This window comes from Anopheles marshallii, chromosome 3 (genome assembly GCF_943734725.1).
Source record: "Anopheles marshallii chromosome 3, idAnoMarsDA_429_01, whole genome shotgun sequence".
Taxonomy (NCBI): Eukaryota; Metazoa; Arthropoda; class Insecta; order Diptera; family Culicidae; genus Anopheles; species Anopheles marshallii.
Window position 1 is genome coordinate 19377949 of NC_071327.1, and position 21496 is coordinate 19399444.

At 44.3% G+C, this 21496-nt stretch overlaps 1 protein-coding gene across 1 annotated transcript in view; it reads left to right on the forward strand.

Moving 5' to 3' along the window:
* LOC128711862 (homeobox protein invected) overlaps nucleotides 1–16211 on the forward strand; it is a 62476-nt gene extending 46265 nt beyond the window's left edge. Inside the window, exons 2-3 of the mRNA XM_053806749.1 lie at nucleotides 14591–14727; nucleotides 15903–16211. Coding sequence (XP_053662724.1) covers nucleotides 14591–14727; nucleotides 15903–16211 — 446 coding nt within the window. The remainder of the gene's footprint in view (nucleotides 1–14590; nucleotides 14728–15902) is intronic.
* The last annotated feature ends 5285 nt before the right edge of the window (nucleotides 16212–21496 follow it).

Genomic DNA, 21496 nt, shown 5'->3' on the forward strand with positions numbered 1-21496 from the left:
ATACTACCCGGGGCTATAGCTGTTAATGCGAGTGAGTATGATGTTAAATGCTTGCGTTTGAATGAAACGAAGACCATTGTTTTGCGAATTGTTCTCATTTGATGGATGTTGATATGAGTTGACATGGAGTAGGCCGAGGCATTAGCTCACACTGGATTACTTTGATTGACAACGGAATGTTTTGAATGGCATTTGGGGATGGAATTTTGAGTTTGATTGATTTTTGTAGTTACATTTTTGATAAAGTCTTCCGTAAATATAGCGCAGTTCTTAAATAAGCTTTATAAAGACGTTTACCCGATGACGACAGCATCACACGTACGTTGCCCGACAATAGGACCACAGCGGGTGACATAAATTAGCTCCCTACTACGCATACGCGCTTGATATTCGATACATTTAATCCATGATTTATAAGCAAACGCACTTCCACCAAAAATGATCACACTCAGCGTTGCCTCAGTATGACCCAAAGCAGCAAAACAAACTCGCTGCGATCGCTACCTTTATCGCCCACGTGTCCGGTATATGTGACCAGTACGGACATTAAGCCTTTCCCGTAGGTATACATGGTGAGGGCCACTGGTAGAACCACCTTTACCTCTTGGCTTTAGGTGAAACGCCCAGCTGGTGTTGTGCAGGGGGAAGAAAATAAAATACAAACTCTGTGACTGTGTGACACTATAAATAATAACAAATCGACCAAAAATAAAGCCATTAAACTGTCATTATGAAATTTATGGCGTCGCCTACCGCGATTCGCACAGGACACCAGGACGCACCGGTTTTGGAACACTCGAATCCGTGTTTTGTGTTTTGTGATTTTTGAGCCGGGTATGATCCACTGGTTGGCATTTCGTTGGCAAACAAGCAAGTCCGAGTGTGTGGGCATTTGTAGAGAAGTGCGTAACTCGCGCAAATAAATCTCCTGTTTAACAACTTCTCCAGCGAAACGACGGAAAGAGTAGTTACAAAAGACGATACATTAATTACAATCGCTTAATTATCGCACTAAACTGGTTTGTTACGTTCAAGAGCTGCAGTAACCAAACTCTCACTTAGCCCAAGTTAAGAATTCCTCCAACTGAACCGTACTTCCGCTTGCAGTCAATCGTCCTTTTAAGAACACCGATTGGCACTCGGATCGAACAATCGAAGTGTTGGATTACACCGCTCGCCGGTTGTACGTTTCGGTAGGTCAAAAAAAAGGTCTTCTTAAAGACGCCCTCGCAACGACCTTTAATGGCCGCGGTTTCGATTCGCCCGTTGCAAATCGATCGTTCGTGCGCCGGGTTTCGGGTTATTCTTCCGTCACGATCCCAACGGGGCCACAATACCGCCAGACCGGGTGACGCGGCCAAGTCATAATTCATACTATTTACGATCCACCAACGCAGATTTATGCTTCGAATAAATCGATACGAAAAATCGGTCGTTTCCTGGGGCCATAAACTCCACCATGTTTGTTGCGCTTTATTTATTTACCCTTAGCTTTACCTGGTGTTCTGCTCGCTTATTTCTTCCACCCTCGGTTCGGTTTTGGTCCGTCTTGGTGGCCCCGTTTGTTTTGTGCGCTTAGAACGGGGTCTCGCGGTTTTCGTGGGTCCTCTGTAGCTGAAGGAAGTAGTTCCGGGCCGTTCCGGGCGTAGCTACTCATAAAGACATTCCACCTGTCTCGTAAGGAATTCACCATCGTCACGTTCCGAACCGCCTGGTTCGTTACGATTGTTTATGTAGGCCCTTGAACGGTTGGCCACTTCCCCTTTGGTGGCTGACTCCGTCAACCGGGGGGGAGAAACCCCGTGGTGAGCATGTGCATAACGGATCAGCCCGCTGGATGAATGGTTGATACGGAGCGTACTCGGTTGCTCGGGCAAAGTACCCTTTTTTTACGACCAAATCGGCAGTAAATATATCAATTGGTTGTCAAACGGTGACATGCTGCCAAAACGATATGATGACGGTGGAAACGGCTCGAAATTGCGTGACGATTATCGATTTGTGGCCGAGCGTTCCGAACCGCCACCAAACGGCTTTGTAAAAGGGAATGCCATAAACAAGGAAGATGTATAAAACGGCTCAAAAGCAACAGACAATAGGGATTTAGGTTTCGTTAAAGCATACGCGTCGTTGTTTAGGTGACAAGCTTAATACCGTACCTGAAATGCTAAGTAAGAAGCTTAGTTTATCTATTCACGGATGTATCTATTCAGGTGTTGTCATGAGTTCATAAATCTTTTGTGCGCGTGTGCATGTGTCTATAGCTCTATTTTACATAATTCACTTGAAACTCGCTCACCGCAGGCAAAACAAAGGGGGAAAAGCCAGACATTGCTCACCTTTGGCAAGTGTTTGAAATCTCCCGAATAGTCCATGGTGGGCTTTCACGTGTGCTCGCGAGTTGATAGTGTTGTAAGATGGGGCGTTGACGACGTTGTTACCCGTGTAAAATCAATAAACAATAAATCAACACCTACACAGATTGTCGCCATTTTATTCTGCCCGCGCCTGTGCCCAAAATCTATTGAACCGAAATGGAAGGCTATGTAGCGTATCGTCGACGTGCTTCATTTATGGTGTTCTGCTCCTTGCGGCCAAATGTCGATCGGTGTTCGAATCGGGTAAAAGCAAGACGATAAAGCAGATAAGATTCACTGCTGAAACCACTCAAAGTTCAGTGCACAGCGTTGCGAGAGCAAGAGCAATCGGCGCCGTGATTCGTACATCCACCTGTCAGTCTGAGGATGGAGACGAAGATTTATTGTCTGCCTTTTTTCGTTTTCCCCACTTCAAGATCATTGATTTTTGTTTTTCTGCCAATAAAGGGCGTACCGTACCTTGGGCGGTTGGAATTTAAACCCCGCACGCACACACAGCAAGTGAAAGTGGATTTGTTTTATTTGCGCTTTTGCCTTTTTGTTTCGCCCGCGCCGTCACGTATTGCGCCCCAATTTCTAGGTGAGGTTTAAGGACAGATTGACACTTTAAAACTGTTGAGCAAATGATTGAAGTACGAAGGTGCTGTAGACGTCACCCAAGGAATGGAACACAATTCGGATTCCAATAAAGTGCCAGCGTTGCTCTTTGAAGGGCGCATCGAATGTTGATTTATTAGCGCACAACCCCTTTCCCATGCGGCTGCATCGGCTTATCGCATCCTGGCTGGCTGTTCTGGTGAAGGGATGCTGATGCTGTTGGATGGAGAAAAAAAATCATAACCCTAACAATGTCGCCGCGTTGAGGGTGTGAAATTATTGTGATAAAATCCCATGGCACGAGTGTGTATTATCAGACCCTTTTCGCCGACCAGTTGACAGAGACCTGTGGAAACGCCACCCCACACACTAATGTCACTTTATATCCGTGTAATTCAATAAAGATTAAAACACTTCTGGTGGAAACTCCTTACACGGGAATTCCATCCCGCAACACCGGCCAAGATCCTGACGACACTTTAAATCCCCTCGATCTGTTTGTTTATCCACCCTAGCCAGACATCGAGAAACACGTGTTCACAAGAACGATATCCTCCTCCTCTCCCGCCCCCAATTCTCAGCCTGGCAAACCGAACATTGGATGGGTTTCTTGCTCGGTGAAACTTTTACCCACTGCTAACAGGTTTTTCCCAAGCAAACGGGCGTCGTCGGGTTCGTCCCCGCAGAAGAATGGCAATTTTCGAAATCATTTGCCGGTTTCGGTTGCCAGGAGTAAATTTTTATTGGATTAATTTGAGGATTATTATTGCTTTATTACACCGAGCATACGGATGTGCCACCGGCTTCTTTGACTTGTCTGAAGGTCACACAGAGCCGTCTCGGGAGGGGAAATCCATTCTTCCGAAGGAAAAGTTTTAAGAAACGGCAAATTGAAACGATTCGTCCCTGGGGTGGGGCGCAAAACTGCTATCATTCTCCATTTAAGGGAAGCAATTTGTGGTGAATGGGGTGTAAACGGGAAGGTTAGGTAATATCCTTCCGCTCAATAGAGTGCGAGATTTGATGACTTCTTATTCGGTATTCGGTTGGGGAAGATTTTGGTTGCACAAAATCGGGTAGTTTAGAGATGTTCACTGTTTTTTAAACCGAAAATCTCATATATTTTTTGAATGTTTGTATTTAAAATCAAATATCTCTGAAAAAACTTCCTAAAATGATACACTTCATCAAAAATAAAATTAGTCTTGACAGATAGTTTCACTTTTAAATATCTTGAATATTAAATAGACAATAGTAAATGGGAACTATGTGGCAAAATGTACTTTTGTATTCTAAATTTTACTTAAAAATTGGCAATCATTTGAAATATTCGCAGCTTAAAACAGTCATTAATTTATGATCCTCCTAGTAAAATAAGTTCAGGAAAACTAGAGTTGCCCATTATTCCAATTGCCTAAAATTCAGACTAGATGTCGCCAGATCAAGCAGGTTTTTTCTTTAACTCAATCTAAACAACATTGTGAAGGACACTCCATTCTTCTCATGATATGTGCATGGGCATTGCATGATTGTAACTCTTAACCCTCATTACAATGACACTATGTTATAGGTTGTCTCTTTACTATATGATCTGAATGATCCGCAAATTAACAATTTTAAGTATACTCCAGGATTTCAATGAAAAATTAACATAATTCCTATTTCTTAAAGTTCTTGGGAAACCATATGAAACCTTATCTGAACCTACTGCTTATGTCTCATATCTCGGATCATTCTCAGGATTTATCAGGAATTCGTGGAGTTTCTTTATGTTGAAAACGAATTATCAAATTTTAAAGTCATTAATTGTAATCAAAGACTCTCTGATTGTTGGGCATGTAATTGTATTTAAATAAATTAATTTAATTTAGAATAAAAACTTAACACTCTCTTTTGTTTCTATTTCGTTTACAGGAAGAAGTAAGTACCCGATGAGATCTATGAAATTTCCAGATTATTCGTAAGTATGCTGCAAAATCATTTCTACCCTGTACATCCCTCTCGGAACCAGTGCTTCGAATTGGTGTTGATTGCGGAATCAAGCCATCACCTGCGGGCTGTCAAATGGTATTAGCGTGTGACAGTGGAACATTCGTAAATCCTCACACTCACACAACAGCGCGTCCGCGCGTAGAACCACCGTATGAACACGCGGGTCAGATCGATTACCGGGCTGGATCAGAAAAGCCCCCTTCGAACGAGTATCCCGATCGATTCGCTGCGGTTTCGCGAAGGTCACCCGATCCGGCGCGGATCACCAACGTGTGATCCCGTTGTCACTTCCGATAAAGGTCGGCCGTGTGTTCGATTGATCCTGCGGTCCCTTCCTGAGCCAGCGCGAAACTTCTCGTCCGAGGGGGTTGGGATCGGGCCGGGAAACCGGGCCCACGGGGAGGCAGACCAAAATCCAATTTAATTAGTACATTAACACATTTATTGACGGACACGATCTGGTTCGATCACTGGCCGTGGTGGGGCAAAGTGGACCCGGCCGAAGCAGCGGCCAGAAGTGTGCAGCCTTAATGTGCAAAAATAAAATATCACTTTCATGTCATACATCACAAAATTGTCAACGTATCGAATTACCCTCCCCGGTTGGTGGTGTGCGGTTGAGCAGAGTGTAAATTTTTTGTCACCTCTTTGTATCCTGCACCACTGTCGATTGGGATTGATGTTATTTTTTTTGTGCTTCTCCCTTCACACCAGAAGATCGAATCACGAATTGCCGCGTGTAATTACGTGATCACGAACAGCGAACGGATGTACCGAAACCTGTTTGATATTTTTATTACTATCTGGAGGTGGAGGTTTGCTGTTCGGTTTGGGTGTTTTGTTAAAATTTAACTCACCATAATTTTATTTAAAACTTTTCGCTCCAAACTCATGCGAATAACAAATGGAAAACAACGGAATAGATATTTCAAACCCATTCGTCACCCCATTCGTACGCGGGACCGGGTGCGATAATTTCACAGTCGATTGCTCACCTCCAGACGGCGTGCAGTTGGTGCAACAGAACTCTGCAAACCGCATCCCATGTGCGTATCGGGTGCCCTTACGCAGCGAACGAACCGATTCAAGACGAGTGACAGACTTTTCACCAGAGTTCCCATTTTTCCACACGCACACAGCGGCAGGAGATGCGATGGGAGGGGGGGGGTGAAAATGTCAACGTCAATAATTGCCGCTTCCTTTCGCAATTAATTTTTATCCATTTCGTCATCGTTCGTTCGTACCCGTTTGGGCACTCGGCAGACCGGACCACACACCGCGTGAGCACGGGTGCATAATATTCGGTTCCTGCTTTTCGGTTGGTGACCGGGGTGCGTTGAGGAAAATGTTGTTTTCCCCCCACCACTGCTGAAGGTTTTCCTCATTTCCTCACTCCCACGAGACCCTGTCCGAAACGATCGTGCAATTAGGGCCGGGGCGGTGGTGGATCCTAGCCTGGAGCTTTCGCTGTAAAGTGGGAAGCGAGCGAAAGGAAGTGTGTGCATTTGCGTTGGCAGCTCGCATTTGCTTAATTACTGGTGAATGTGTCGCAGTGCGTCATCATCACGGTTTCGTGTCACGGTGTTGCCGAGCCGAACAAACGTCCGCGTCCCCGATCGTTGTCGAGCTGCCAAGGCGATGTAATTAATCCATTTTCACCGGTGCTCTTAATTTCGCATTTTTTACAAGGGTGGGTGGGGTAAGAGGGGGAGGGAATGAAGATTTTGCAATCCTTGCTGGGTTTACGTTGTTTTTTTTTTTGGCCGGTAAGAGAAAAAAAAGCATGCTCAACATTAGTGAGCGTTCGTGTACTCGATAGTTCCTGCACACCAGTTGATGGTGGGTGTGCACATTTTACAACGCTTCATAATTTTCGGCCCCAAGTGTCATCGTGTCACGATTGACCATGATGTTGATGTGCACCGTTTCAATCGTCGTGACCGAAAGGGATGCCAGGTGAAGAAAAAAAAAAGTACAAGAAGCGCACCACCCAAAAAAAAAAATGGAGTTAATTGTTACGCTCAATTTAGCCGTTGCTTAAAATGTTAATTAAAGCTAGAGCTGTTCAGTTTTCGGCGCTGCTGGTGCTGCGTTCGAGGGACGTCACGATGGCCTTTAGCCGGCAATTCGAACAGGGGGGAGGGGGGAAGCAAAAAGGTGGATTCTGCTACTCGGAACGAACGAATTTCGAGCATTTCGTATGAATGATTTGCGAAATTTTCTTCCCCTCGGGGCTGGCAAACGTATGAATGATGGTGAACCACATTCCTGCGCTAAAGAGCGAGAAAGATGAGCGTAGAATTTATGTATAGGGTGGATGTTTGAGATTCACAACAGCGGGACAAATAGAGTGAGGCTGAAGAATGGCACGTTACACGGCCGAACCTCTAGTCGCTTGGAGCGCTCATCAGAGAACTGAGTAGGGGCAAAAAGAAGGATTGCCCAAAAGGTGCTGCACACACAGAGATTTGACATATTTAAAGACGGGAGTGGAATTTTTATGTGCACATGGTTAAGGTTAAGGAAGCTTAACGTACGGTTTGCCTGTCAGGCAAATGGTGACATGATGTCGAAACTTCACGACTGCCAACTCCACCGTACGAATCCTAAGTGCAAAGTCGAATGCTAATTAAATCAAATTCAACACCTTCGCCACCGGCTGCATCGATGCATCAACCCAGCAAACACCTAAAAGGGTGGTCCGATCACTGTAGCCGCCATTGTGTGCATTGCCATAAAATGGCTTAATTCGTGTGATTTGTTTGACATCTCTGTTGCGTGTGCCGTGTATGCTTGTTTTTTTTTATTCTCCATTTCCTGACCGCCCCGAAGAAGGAGCGGTCCGATGCCGATCGGGGAGGTATGTAATCATCGCGTGTAGGTGTGACGGTTTTGAACCAACAACAACAACAAAAAAATCGTGTGTCGCTCAGAAATCGTGTGTCGGGGTAAGGGTACGCTTAAAACAAAGCACCATCAACTCTAGGTGTTTGCTGTACCGAACGCACGGGATGATTATTTATGCCGATCGGGATTGCCTTCTTCCTACGGAGGTGATCACCGCCAATCACCGCACACAACCGGAACACGGTTTCTGCTCCGGTACAAACATTCAAACCTCACGAGAACGCCACATCTTCAAACTACACTCCAAGCACCTTGAGGGTGCACGCAAAAGGAATCTTTTCGAGAGGGGGCGGGCTTGTTTTCATGGCAGGAGAGAGCACTTTCGTAGCAAAAGGTTGAAGTTAAATTTGAAACTTTTACTATAGCCGTCCCCCCCGAGCATAGCTTACGACGGCAGGTCATCCATCCTCCCACCGGGGCAGACGGGCTCAAGAAGCCAGAATTGAGTTGGTAAGTGTACCGTACGGGAGTTCGTTACCAGCAAAGTTAACCCTCACTCCCTTCCGGGCCGCTACAAGCCATCCCCGAGTGTCTTCCCGTTCCCATTTACGAGGGTTGTTAGATTTTACGGTGGAAAGATTTATGTTGCTCATTACTTCTTGTCCGTCCGTGCGGTCGATGCTCGTTTGCTTTCGGGGGCACCCCAAAGCAATTAAGCATTTAAATTTTAGCCAAATAACTCACCGGTACATGAATCAGCAGCTCGTCTACGGCTTCGAAACGTCGAAGACTATCATTACTTTCAATTGCCACTGGAAAACGTGGGCATCTCTCCAGTGCCAGGTCCTCCGGTTGGGAGTTAGTATGGGGTCGGAACCCCCCTTTTTCCCTGGCCTGGCGTTTTGAAGTTGGAAGGAGTGCCTTAAAATAACTGGGCCTCCTGTTCTGTCCGTCGGAAAGACTCGGTCCTTTCGTTGTTTTTTTGGGAAGCTCTTTTGAAGAGCTCCCCCGAAAGGGATGTCGTAAAAGTGTAGCTAATTTCTCACCCACGGACCATCTACTTCACGATGGGTCTCAACCCTATTAGGAAGGTCCCTTTCGAACGTCTTCAGTTCAGGCTATCTTTCCTGCCCGGTTTAGCTGTCGAACTTTCTAGGTCCCGTTCTAGTGAGGAAGTGAGGATTCTTGAACAAATGCCTCCGTGAAGGATACGCTTCTTTACACTTCTATTTGTGGTTTCAATTTTCGAGCCGCTTGACAGTTGCAGATGTCATTAGAGCTTTCCCCTACTGAGCACCTACTAAAATTGTTCTATTTGTAGCACCGTTTGTCGTGTGGAAACGACGCACTAGTGCGTCGTTCGAATTGCTCCATCGAGGGCAAGCAAAAAAGCACAACTCGCCTGCTGGAAGAAGAGCAGAAGAATGTTAGTTAAATGATTGCAAATCAGTCGAGTAGAATCGTTGGCTGTTTTTCGGTGTAGTACAGGCCGGGGACAACACTCCTTTGTTGCCATAGGATAAGTTTAGTCGTTCGGCTAGAACTTCGATCGATTGAGACATATTGAGTGGAGTGAACCTCCTCGTTCGTACACTTTAAAAGCGCTCTTTTGTCCGGGCAGTACAGTGCTCGACTTCTGCCAACGTGCCGATGACAGGCTGCACATTCTTCGTTGGCATCGCAACAAAAAGGCCAGCCATGGAATTGAACAGTTTTCGATTTAATTAATTGTTTTAAGTTTTAATTAGAAAATTCCATCACTCGAGGGAATCCGTCCGGTAGCGGGCGTCTCTAGCAGGAGCCTTGTTGAGAGCTGTCGTGGTGATGGGCTGTGATATAAATGTTATTTCCCTTATTTGGGCTGAAAGCTTTCGCCTGCCTGGACAGGTCAAACAATCAATAAACTATTGATTATTTTTTGGTTGCAAATAAAACCAACGCAAACCGTCGGGAGGGATAGACCGAATCGCGGGGCAAGGCTAGCGTAACTTATGTGTTTATACTGAAATGTGCAATAATTGCGCCATCACAGTTTATTAGCGTAAGTCACTAAATGGTTTTCGGAATTTCGAACGGTGTTCCGTGCCATTTTCAGCGTACATTCTTCAGTTATGGATCGTATATTATTCTTTCGCCCAACCGCTCATATGCATTGATAAATAATCGAACCAATTTGCCGACCCGGGTCCGTTCCTTCGCTAATGAGGATCATTTCATTTGCAAGGATCCGACGGTTAATCCGACGGCAATCTCATTTCCATCACGCAAATCACACAAAATGGATGTCTTCGACCCCGTTTGCAACCTGTCGCGCGTGGAAAAGCCTGGTTTCGTGTGTCGAAAAAATGGCAATGCTGCCCGTGCTGCTTTGCACCGTTGTGCTGACATTAAAATGTGCGACCATTTCGAAGCGCTTGCGATGTGTTTGTGTGCACGTGTTTGTTTTTTTTTTTTTATTTATTCACCCGTCCGCTTATGGATGCACACAATCAGTCGACAAACATGCCCGGTTCGACTGATTGCGAACGTGATCTTGTGAGAGAGTGCGAAGACCGGAATGGGAGTATGGGAGCCTTTTTCGAGGGCTTTCGTGAGGGGGTTTTTCTTTCCATTTTTTTTTGTTTTTTGGTTCGCTCCGGATCCTTTCTCCCTTCACCGAAAGGAACGCATTCGCATTCGCAAACGCTCCACAGCCGTCAGGAGCAATTACAATAAAGCGATATAAAGAAATTCCGGTTAATGTGCGGGACCACCCACGACGGATCTCCGGCTGCCCGGAATGCCGTCGGATGCTGTCCTGAGCATGTATCTTGATTTTGCTTCTGACTGTTTTTTTTTTTTTTGTTTGGTTCGGTTTTATTTCCCCCGTTGAATGAAGGATGGGATAGGCTGATGGGGAATTGATGAGAGATGAGACTTTGAATGTGAGAATTGGCAAGCGAAAACGCTTTTGGAATGTAAATGTGCTACATCAAGAATATTACTCAAACTGGAATTCTTGTCTCGAATAAAAAAAATGCAATAAAGCAGGATCTTCGAGATAAATTATATGAAGAATAATATTCATAAATATTGATTGATTATTTAGCAGCATGTGTAAATATTTCTCATTCTCATTGTTCGTATGCACTTGGGAAACTCCTTTTGCGGGAGATTTGATCGATGTTTTGATACCGTCTTTCAGTTTCATCTCAACGCCTTCAGGAAAAAAAACACTCCAGCGACAAAGCGTGAGTCACCGGGTGAAGTGTTTGTACGGCGCTCGTACCGATCAAGCTTCTAATAACCTTTCGATTGTGGCAAAACGCAAACATTAGCTCGATAAAGAATCGGCCCAGAACGGCACAGAGGGCGTATGGCAATAAAAAAAAAAACACCAAGAAAAACATAACCTTTTTCCCGGCGACCGCCTCGAGAACGTCATCGAGAACGAGATCATAAATGTGAAATGAAAACAGTGTAGTATGGGTACCACATCGATCTATCTACCTACAAGTTGTGGACTTCGTTCCGACGCAGTTGTTTTTATAAGGGCAGCATAAGAAACGAACAAAACGAAGCTTTTTTAACACTCACTTCAGGCGCGTTCTGAATGAGGAATAGTACGTAAGTAAACATGCGAACATGGGCTGAGAATCCGTTTCTGAAGTGTTTGTGAACATGATCCAGAACAGAACAGGATACACGATGCTTGAATGGGAAGGATTTGATGGCTTGTGGCAATTGATTGTCTTCCCGGTCGCGGTTCCAGGGAAGGCCCGGTGAAGGAAGCGATCGTATCGCATTCCTTTCTTTGCCGCAAAAATTGCAAGAAGCCACCCGAAGGAAGCAATCAATGCGGAGATATTACCACACCTACCTGCAAGATACATCTTTGTTCCAGGGGGTGGAAAGGAATTGTCGATCAAGCAGGAACGGTTTAGGGCCCGTGGAAGGATTTTAATTGAATGGAGTAATAAACCATCGTTTATGAAATCAAACACAATTAATTACTCCTGGTAAGCCGAGAACCCGCTCGCGGTGCACCGGGTGGTTCGCGATGGTAGTACGCCGGGCGCGATCGGTAATAGAAATGCTAATTGGCCGACTTTACGACCAGACGTCCCATCCGAGACCACCCACTACGGGCGGGAACTTGAACCGAACCGATGCCGTGGCCCGTGCCCGTCGGTTGCGTCTATCACCCTGCGACCGTGCGAGTATACTTCTGGTCTTGAAGGAATGAAACACGCATCCGGCGGTGTGCATTTGCTTCCCAATGCTTCTGGTGGACTGGTCGGGGGATCACAGGAACTTTTTTTTTATTTTTGAGTAGCGTTTTCTGTTGCAAACCGGACAAATGGGTGTAATATAGTGGACGTTTGATTTATGGTTGTTTCATCGAGGAACTAGGTTGACTGTATCCAGCGACCAGCGACATACGTTTAGCGTGCGCACGAAGGTTTACAAGCTGAGTCATCCGAATGGATTTTTAATTATTTGCTGTTTGAAACGCTTACTTTAGCTTGCAATCATTAATAAAAGTGTTTTAATTCATTCAAAGATCCTTTTAGAAGAAAAACCTTTTCATTTGAATAACCTGAGCTGGATTTTCTTACAACTGAGTGGTTCCAACATCAAAAGAATCCAAGATTCCCGAACTCAATCCCCAAAAGGACATTATTCCTTCTCAGTATATTACGCAAAAAAGATATTATTTAAAGGTTGCTAAGTACAATCACTAACTTTTGGTGACATTTTTCACTTTGTTGAAGAGACCTCTCTCTTACGATGCTAAATCGCCTGAGTTTGGGTCATGATCATGAAGATTTAGATATGAAGGTGCAAATACGATCTTTTGATTTGGTTTATGTAAGCAAATCAGCAGCAAGACTATCGATCTTTCGGAGATACATTGACGCATACAGTAAGGGAATTTTCGATGGCAGTAAGCGATAGTAATGCTTGATTTAGTTAGATTATAAGGAGATTGGAAAGTTTTTCACCCTTACAACATATCGTTTAAGCTCCAACACAAACCACGATCACGACAAACCCCATCGTGACGATCAAGAGCAGACAGATCGGTGTAAAATTATCACCTTCATGCATCGCTCGCACAATGTTTGACGTTCGTTTCCGGCACTCAATTCCTCTGGCTGCGTTTTGTGGTCAGTTGCGATCAAGCATCAGCACAACAGTTTCGATTTGTTTTACACCAATCAAATGGAACACGGCTAAGTGCTGTGGTGTGTCTTTACGCATTAGATGGCACGGATAAAGGTTAGGGAAATGCGAAACGAAAACAGATATTAGACGCATAAAACAACAAAAACAGTTTTTGATCCATTCACACCTTTGTTTCGTGTTGTTTTTTTTTTTTTTTTGTGCATGGAGCTCCTTTTTTCCCTTTCATTTAGAGGAACCTCCACAACGTGGACGAGACTTCGGGTTTAACTTGGGGAAGGCGATCCTCTCGAGAATTCCACAGTACGGCACGCAAACGATCGTATGCAGCCGCCATCTGTGGCGACTGTCGAATGTTCGTTGAAAAGTCCTTGGGAACTCTTTTCCGTGGTGAGAGCTTTCCGGGAAAAATCATCTCATTCCCTCCGTTTCCAAACCCCCCCAACCGGCACACTTCCGCACGGTACGGCACCGACAATGTCCCGGAGGTCCGTTCCAATCAAGCGCATGTTGTTTTACCTCCACACAGAGTGTGTACGATCATCATCGCGATCATAAAATAATGCACGACATGATACTTGAGGCATGCGAGAACAGATTGAAATCACGTGATGAGCAGAGCAGATGTAATAGAATCGAAGCGTTCTTGATCGGAACCACCCTCAAGGTATGGAGGGTAGGGTTGACGATGGCCCACGGATGGCTCAAGTGCATATGATAAACAAACAAAAATACCACAAATGGGCGAGTTATTGTTCCCGTGTACGCAATCCTCGTGTACCTCGTGAGCTATGCGCGATGCTGACCCAGGGTGGGAATGGGAAAACAAACACCCATATCGGGGGAAAGAATGAAGGAAGAGTATTGAAATACAAAAAAAACACACACACACACACATCCTACTCTATGTACATCTTTCAGGAAAAGCAAACAACAAACGATCCATAACAACATGAGCGCAAACATGACGACAGGCAATGTGTAATGCTGCCTTTCCGCTTTCCTTCCACCGTTCAGTTAACGATTGTTGGTTGTGTTTTTTTTTATGGGGGTTTTGTGGTACCCAGCTTAGTTTCTTCTGGCCACTCAAACTGTCTCCTTTTCCTTACGCTTACGTTTTTTTTTTGTTGTTAAAGACCTTATGGCACTGGAGATGGTGTAAAACGTTCCCAGCTGGCGCTTGGGAAATGCTTGAAGGTACCACCGGGAAAAAGGGCACCGTTTGGCGCCATAGGGCACCACTCAGCCGACGAAAGGCGCGGGAAAAATCTTCTCAAAAACCACCACGGTGGTCTTCTCCGGCGCATCACTCGAGAACGACGCTTTTTTTTTTATTTCGGGGGGCTAATTTCCGCTGTATCTGTGTCTCGCTCGCGCCCTAGTGGTCCGCATCGTCCCGGGGTAAGGCTATTTGTACATCAATTATTACGCATCGCTACCGTTTGATTATTCTTTCAACCAACCACGATCTCAACAATGATCCGGTGAGGGTCGCGCTTTAAAAGAAGGGTTTTTTTTTTCTTTCGTAAAAGATGGCTTTTATTTATCCCCCATTTCATCACCGTATACTAACGAGATTCCGCGCATTTCTTCTCGTTTCCCGCGTGCAGGTCCACGAACGCGCAAACCAAAGAAAAGCCCGGCGGAAAAGAGCAGCAGTGCGGCGCAACAGACTGCAGCATCGGCACTCGCGGACGATAAGCGACCACGGACGGCATTCAGCGGACCCCAGCTGGCACGGTTAAAGGTACGGTTTGCACGAGCGGCGCTGCTTTTCCAGCTCAGAATTAGTTTAAACGACGTGAAATGTAACAATCTGGTGGAAAACGGTGCAGGTTCTAGGTTGTGAAAGGTTGTGTTTGTCGAACTAATTCGGTGCACATTGTTAACTGGTTTAAGTGCTCTAATTTTTGGTGACATAACAGAGGCAACTTTGGACAGAGTCGTATGGCTAACGGGCTTTGAAAATTCTTGTGATTTATGATGTGTTAAATGCTCGAATTAGAGCATTTATTATACCATGTTTAAAATGGTTTGAAGATGTTTCCCGTTCCAATTACTCTCTCAAGGGAAGGTGCAGCAGTCAGTTTGTTCTGAAATATTGAGTAATTTTTTATCGCATTTTCTTGAAGAGCAAACTCTTATTAATATCATAAATTTGGAAGTTTTTAGATCAAGAGTTGAGGTCGAGACTTAGTTTTTCATAAAATAAGTTGTTCAATTTAATTTTTGGAATCTCTATGAACTAATTAACTACATATAACCGTGAGATGTTCTTTTACTAATTTGTGAGTAATAGATAATGTGTTTTTAAATTAAAGAAGCTAATATTTTTTCAGTCAAAATCATTTCTTCAACCACATACGACTCATATTCTGTTAAATGTAAAAGATTGGTTGAAAGAATTAATTTCTTGAGACATGTTCAATGTTTGTTATTTACAAGCATTTTTAGACAAAAAATCAAAGGAAGCTCTGTTTATATTTTATAACATTCAGAAGATTAGCTTTCAAAGTAATCAGAAGGCAGAGACAGACCTCAAGAGATCTGGCCCTTTTGATAAATTGTGGAGTGTTCTTACTCTATTACTTGTGTTAGGGAATTAGAACCCAACCAAAGAACAAATATTTGATTAATTCTCTATGACAAGCATTGCACTCGAAACTTAATGTTTTGAATCGAATCCTTGAAATGCTCAGAATGCTTATTTCACCTAGAGCATCTTTGAGGGAAAAATCCTTGAGAATGTTTTTCACCTTTGAGTCTTTTTGGACAAGAGAATTACTTAATCACTGGGTTAAGGTGGCAATAACTTAGCTCTCATTACTACAAGCTTTAAATTTAAAATTTGTTTAGCTATCTCTTCATATGCATAATCCATTCCAATAATAGATCCATTTTGTCCACCCCTCTCATTAACAGCACGAGTTTGCCGAAAACCGATACCTCACCGAGCGTCGCCGTCAGCAGCTGAGTGCCGAGCTGGGCCTCAACGAGGCACAGATCAAAATCTGGTTCCAGAACAAACGCGCCAAAATCAAGAAATCGTCCGGCCAGAAGAACCCCCTCGCCCTGCAACTGATGGCCCAGGGTCTGTACAATCACTCAACCGTCCCGTTGACCCGCGAGGAAGAGGAACTGCAAGAGATGCAGGCGGCGGCAGCCGCAGCCGCCGAATCACGCACCGGATCAGCCGGACCGGCGGCATCCGCGACCGCAGCCAACGCGTAATAGGCCAATGCGTCCGGTGGGCTTTGGGGTGCAAAGGCGCTCCATCAAGAAATTATATTTATTAATCCGACACTATCTCTCACTCACTCACTATTACTCCTGTTGCGGGAAATTGTGTGCGCTCGCGGTTTAGGGACGAAACGTATGTGCCCAGAATGCCCATAGTGTGTAAATAGTATTGTTCTTGTCGCGTGTGTGGCCACCCCACATCCCCCAGCCCAGTCGGGTTGGAAAAATCAAAAACCATGGCAATATGAAAACATAACGAGAAATGAAGCGAAATATCTGTGATAACTAAATAATGAACTACCGTATAAGTGAGTATGTGCATGTATGTTTTTTTTTTATATTATTTGGTAAATGTATCGCGATTGTCCAGAAAACTATGTTTAAAAAAAAGGAAAGGTCCCAATGTACAGATTAGTGGTGCTGTTTTTATTTATTATTCCACAAGGGAAAAGGTCGGAAGTCGTCCAAATACTTCCAGACGCGCCGTGTTTTTGTTTTTAACTCTATCTCTCTCTCTCTCTCTCAGTCACAGACACGCTTAGCCACTCGTAAATGAACTTATTAAAACCGAAATTGTCCTAAATGGTAGACAAAAACAAAAAAAAACAGGTAAACCATTCGAACGACACAAATTAAGTCATATCTAGGTGGAACAGGAGAACGAAACGTGCTAAAACTATCACGAAACAGTAGTGCAGAAAGCGTTGTTTTTTGAATGTATCCTTGTGCGAAACTTTTACCGTATCGTAAAACCTCGGTAATACCTAACCGGCCCGACCTAACCGTTTGCGTTTCGTGGCTCATCCCGCAAATAATCCTTTTACTTCCACCAAACAAAACAGCCGAAGAGCGCAGCGAAACATTCAAACTATCCCCGAACGGAACGGAACACTACACTCTACGTACACGTGATTGTTGAGCGAAGTAGGCACACACGCACACTAAATGAGCGCAAGCGTAGCCGTAGGATGGGCACGGGACGAACGAGCAGTAGCTGGAGGGCTAAACTAAACTTGGGAAATAAAATATTCATAGTTCAATTAAAACTGTTCAAACGCCGGTTTGCGTGTTGTTTGATTTGATGATGTGGGGGTGTAAGGGGCAGAAAAAAAAACAAAGATGGCTGGAAAGAACTCGCACCGTGTAAGTGAAACTGTGAAAGAAAGTCTAGTCCCGTCGGGAAAGGTTCGGTGTTTTTCGTAAGTAAGTGATTAGCCGCGAGGTTGTTGATCTGGGTAGCGTTGGAATTTCGGTGCGTTGGTGTATTGTTTGCATTATTTAGTGCAAGTGCCGGGTGTTTGTTTATTTAATAAAGCAATCGATCAGTTTCGAAAATTGGCTTTACGCTGGAACGCTTGTCGGAATGCTTCTGATAAGTGAATTGCTTCATCAATACGTTGGGCCCGAGGAAGTTCGGAAAATACAGCCATGGAGGTTGAAGAATGTTGGAAGTAAAATCTTCAAATCTAAGCACCCAAATGTGAAATGCTATAAAGCCGACGGGTTTATAGCATTCGTTTCGTTTCTTGCTTGAAAAGCATCACCAAACACGCAATGGACTCGTTCGCACCGACCGAGCTCCTTCCCAACACGATCGATTTCGGTTCGATAAGCGTTGAGCGCTGGGATTCTTGTGGATGAAGCGTGTGTACACTGGAATTCATTTACCTAACCGAAAGAAATGATCTCTCCGCGAGTGACGTGAAAATATTCCAATTCCAATTACAGTTTCATTTGCGAGAGGGTTACAGCCTACTAAGACCTTCGTTCGTGTTGATCTCGTGCTCACTAGCCATTAGAGAGCGCAAACACCACACCATGTAGGCGAAAGGCGCTATCGAGGGCCCAGAAAACGAGCGGAAATGGACGCGAAATTAAGTTATGAATTTATGGAATCGAATTCAGTGGACATTTGCCACCTTCGCGTTTGGAATCCATTTTGTTTTTCTTCCAAACCCCCCCCATAACCATTCTTTATCCAACGAGTCACCTTTTTACCCGACGAGTTTATGCAAATGGAAGAGCGAAGCATTGTTGGTGAAGAAACGAGCGCCGTCAGCCGTGAGTATCCATGTTTTGATAGCAATCGTAACGCACCACGACCATGGGCATGGGTGGGAGTTGGAGCATAAATTTTGGGGTTGGTGGTTTGAAAATCGCGCTCTTCCCGCTGTGTAGGTACGACATTTTTCTACTCACCGAGCACGAGACGATGAACAGAAATCAGTGCGTGTGATTAATTATTGCGAAGCAATGCGAGCGTTACTGTGGTGGGGTGCGATTGTACAAGTGGCGTGTGTGTTACTAACTCCTACAAGAATGTAAGGTTAATACAGTGTTAGCTGGTAGTACCGCTGTGCCCGTTTTCTTAAAGCCCTCACCACCGGGTTAATAACTTTACCGAAACCAGCCGCCTTGATTGTTTGTTGGTCGATTTATGGCTGGCGTTTAGTGGTTAACGATTTCATTATGCTTTTCGTAGAGCCGTGCCATACCGAGCAGTATGGCTTCTGGGGCTTGGTTTTAATCGGCCCTAGGAGAAAGTGATATCCGTCTTCTCTATCGACAAAAATGGAGGTAGAAAGTACTGTTTGCTTATCTTAAATATTGCTTAAGCATCGAGCTGTGATCGATATGAGGTGGGATAATATTTATTACTTAATTTTCTATTCTTCCAATACGACGAGATTCTAATCACTCTCAGTCATTGTTTCACATAAGATTAATCGGATAACCAAAGCTTGTTTTCAACTATCTAAGTCATCAACTTTCTAACTAAACTTCTAACTATCTAAGTCATCAACTTTGGAAAGCTCATCAAACATTTTCTGAGGAAATTTGATTTAAAACATGATATTTGTTAGTTTATGTAAGTGAAAGTCCACAAACTCCCTGAATACTAAACTAATTCAATTGAATTTAATCGATGTATTGATAGTACATAGACAAAGGGGAACAGTATTTAAAACTTTTTTAAAGATAATTTTATACACTTTTCCTATCATTTGTACGGTTTAATTGTACTTCATTAACATAAAATTTAAATAAACCGATTTTATTTTCAAATAGAGACAAAAATTCAAGAAAAAGTGACAAAAACATGTGACTCTGAGACAAAATGAGGTGGCAAAAACTGTAAACCTTCAATAGATGTTTCTGTGTGAGTTTTAACGATGGGAGACTTAAACGCTTTCCATACAAACTGTTCAAAAAAGCAGCTTTTAAATAACATTGTTTTACATTGCTTTCCTCCTGAGAAAAAATGAATTAAAGTAAAGTAAATTGAATAATAAAAAAGGTATGATGGAAAATCCTGAAGAAATATCTTCTTGGCAGTTCTTTGGAGTTCCTGTAGTTCAACAACTACAAATTTTGGATGCAGCTAAATTCAATAGTTTGACGGACTCCATCTTGCAACTTCAGTTCCCTAGCTTAAGTAATGATAGACGTCCATGTTGGTCTTCGAGCGATAAGATTAGCAACGTTTACTACATTGTTTCGCTGTTCAGAACTCTCCCCCAAACAATCATAAACTATCACCATCTGATCGAGCGTTTCGATTGTAACACGAACAAACTGACACCGAAACGGCAAAAGGTCAGCGAAAGCGAGCTCTGTTACAGTGACGACGGCTTTGACACTATATCGATGGCGGACTCGTCACCACCGGGTACGACAACCAACGCAGTCGAGTAACAAGCGCACGATCGGTTTGTAGACACGATCGCCGACGATACACGGTGTGAAATCGATGTGAAACACCACATTAAACATAACAAATGGACAGTTTTCACTGCGTTACAACCACAGCTCACCACAGCTCTGGTAAGCATTTTTGCCGGCACCGAGCAGGATAAGGGCAACATAAAATCAATGATAAAATATGTTTTGCGCAAGAGTGAAAAAGAATGTGTGTTCGCAAGATATCGCACGCGGCCAATCTAAGATGCCACGTTCGCGCGTAAAACGAATTCGCGCCAGAACGGCCGGGGAACTGTGGAACCACACCGTGGTGGGAACGTCCAAATCAGCGTCCATTGGCTAAATAAACATAGGTTAATGCAAAACGGTTCGACAAAACGGAATGTCTTCCATCTTTCCCCAGCGGTGGAAACGGGAGGGCACCCATGTAAATGTAAACGTGCAGGTAAAGTCATGTAATCATTTAGCAAATATATGATTCAATTGTTTAAATCATAACGCTTGGAGGCGTTAATTTAATAACGAATTATTTATGAGCCAATGGGTTCATTTTTTCTCCCCCCACCGCCTGGTCGTGTGTCTTTGTGTGGAGTGATCTCTGCGTTGCGTTTTCTTCAAACCACGGACGAGATGCACTCGCGCCGATACACACCAGAAATGCAGCCATTGGGAGTGTGGCTTCAGTGGTTCCAGTGGTTGGCAGATACGGTACAACGATCCAGATTGTGGCTTTTGTTCGGCATCGTGGGAGTAAAATTGCAAAAGGAGGCGAAGCGGGGGAGTACGGTGGGAAGTTCTTGTTGTTGTTAAGTTGAATATTAATGTGATTATGTTGCGCGTGATATAGTTATATATCACCGAACAGAGGTGGGAACCGGTGGTCGCGGCAATAGGACAGATATGCCCTTTGCATCGGTGATCCATTTGGTGCTGGCGTGCGGGCGTCGGATAATTGTTGTGTTTCGCATTGCGTTTTTTACACACGACACGCCCGTTTGCTGGCGAAAAACCTCCATTTCAGCCTCCCTTTTTCACAAGCTAATCCATACATCAGGCGCTCGGGAAACGTTTAATTGGTTCGATTCCGTGTGGAAGGCAGACGGAGGTGGCCATTGCGCTTTTTCCACTGGGCTGAGGTGTCATATTTCAACGCCGACCGGCCGGCCATACCGACCGGGGTAGCATATTGTTCAACAGGACCTTTCTTTCGCTGGGCGCTGCGGCATTTCGGTAAGAAAGTCACGAGTGTTCCTATTCTTGATCTAATTGAAAGGCAGGCGAGCCCATAAGCACTCGGACACCCCTGGGAGCGGCACACAGCTTTGTGTTGCATAAGATTAGGATTAGGTAAATCACCGATCGAGCAGAGAATGTTGTCGTGATAAATTACCACCATACAGCCGGTAGAGGCTAAATACATTCATGACTAATAATTTTATCACGCTCTACTGTACTGTGACCGACGCAGCGATACTGTCTGGTGTAAGTAATAAAAAGGGGCTCGTGGAAGTATACTTTAAGATCATAATAAATTCAAGTCAAACATTGCATGTTACATCAGTGTTTACACACCT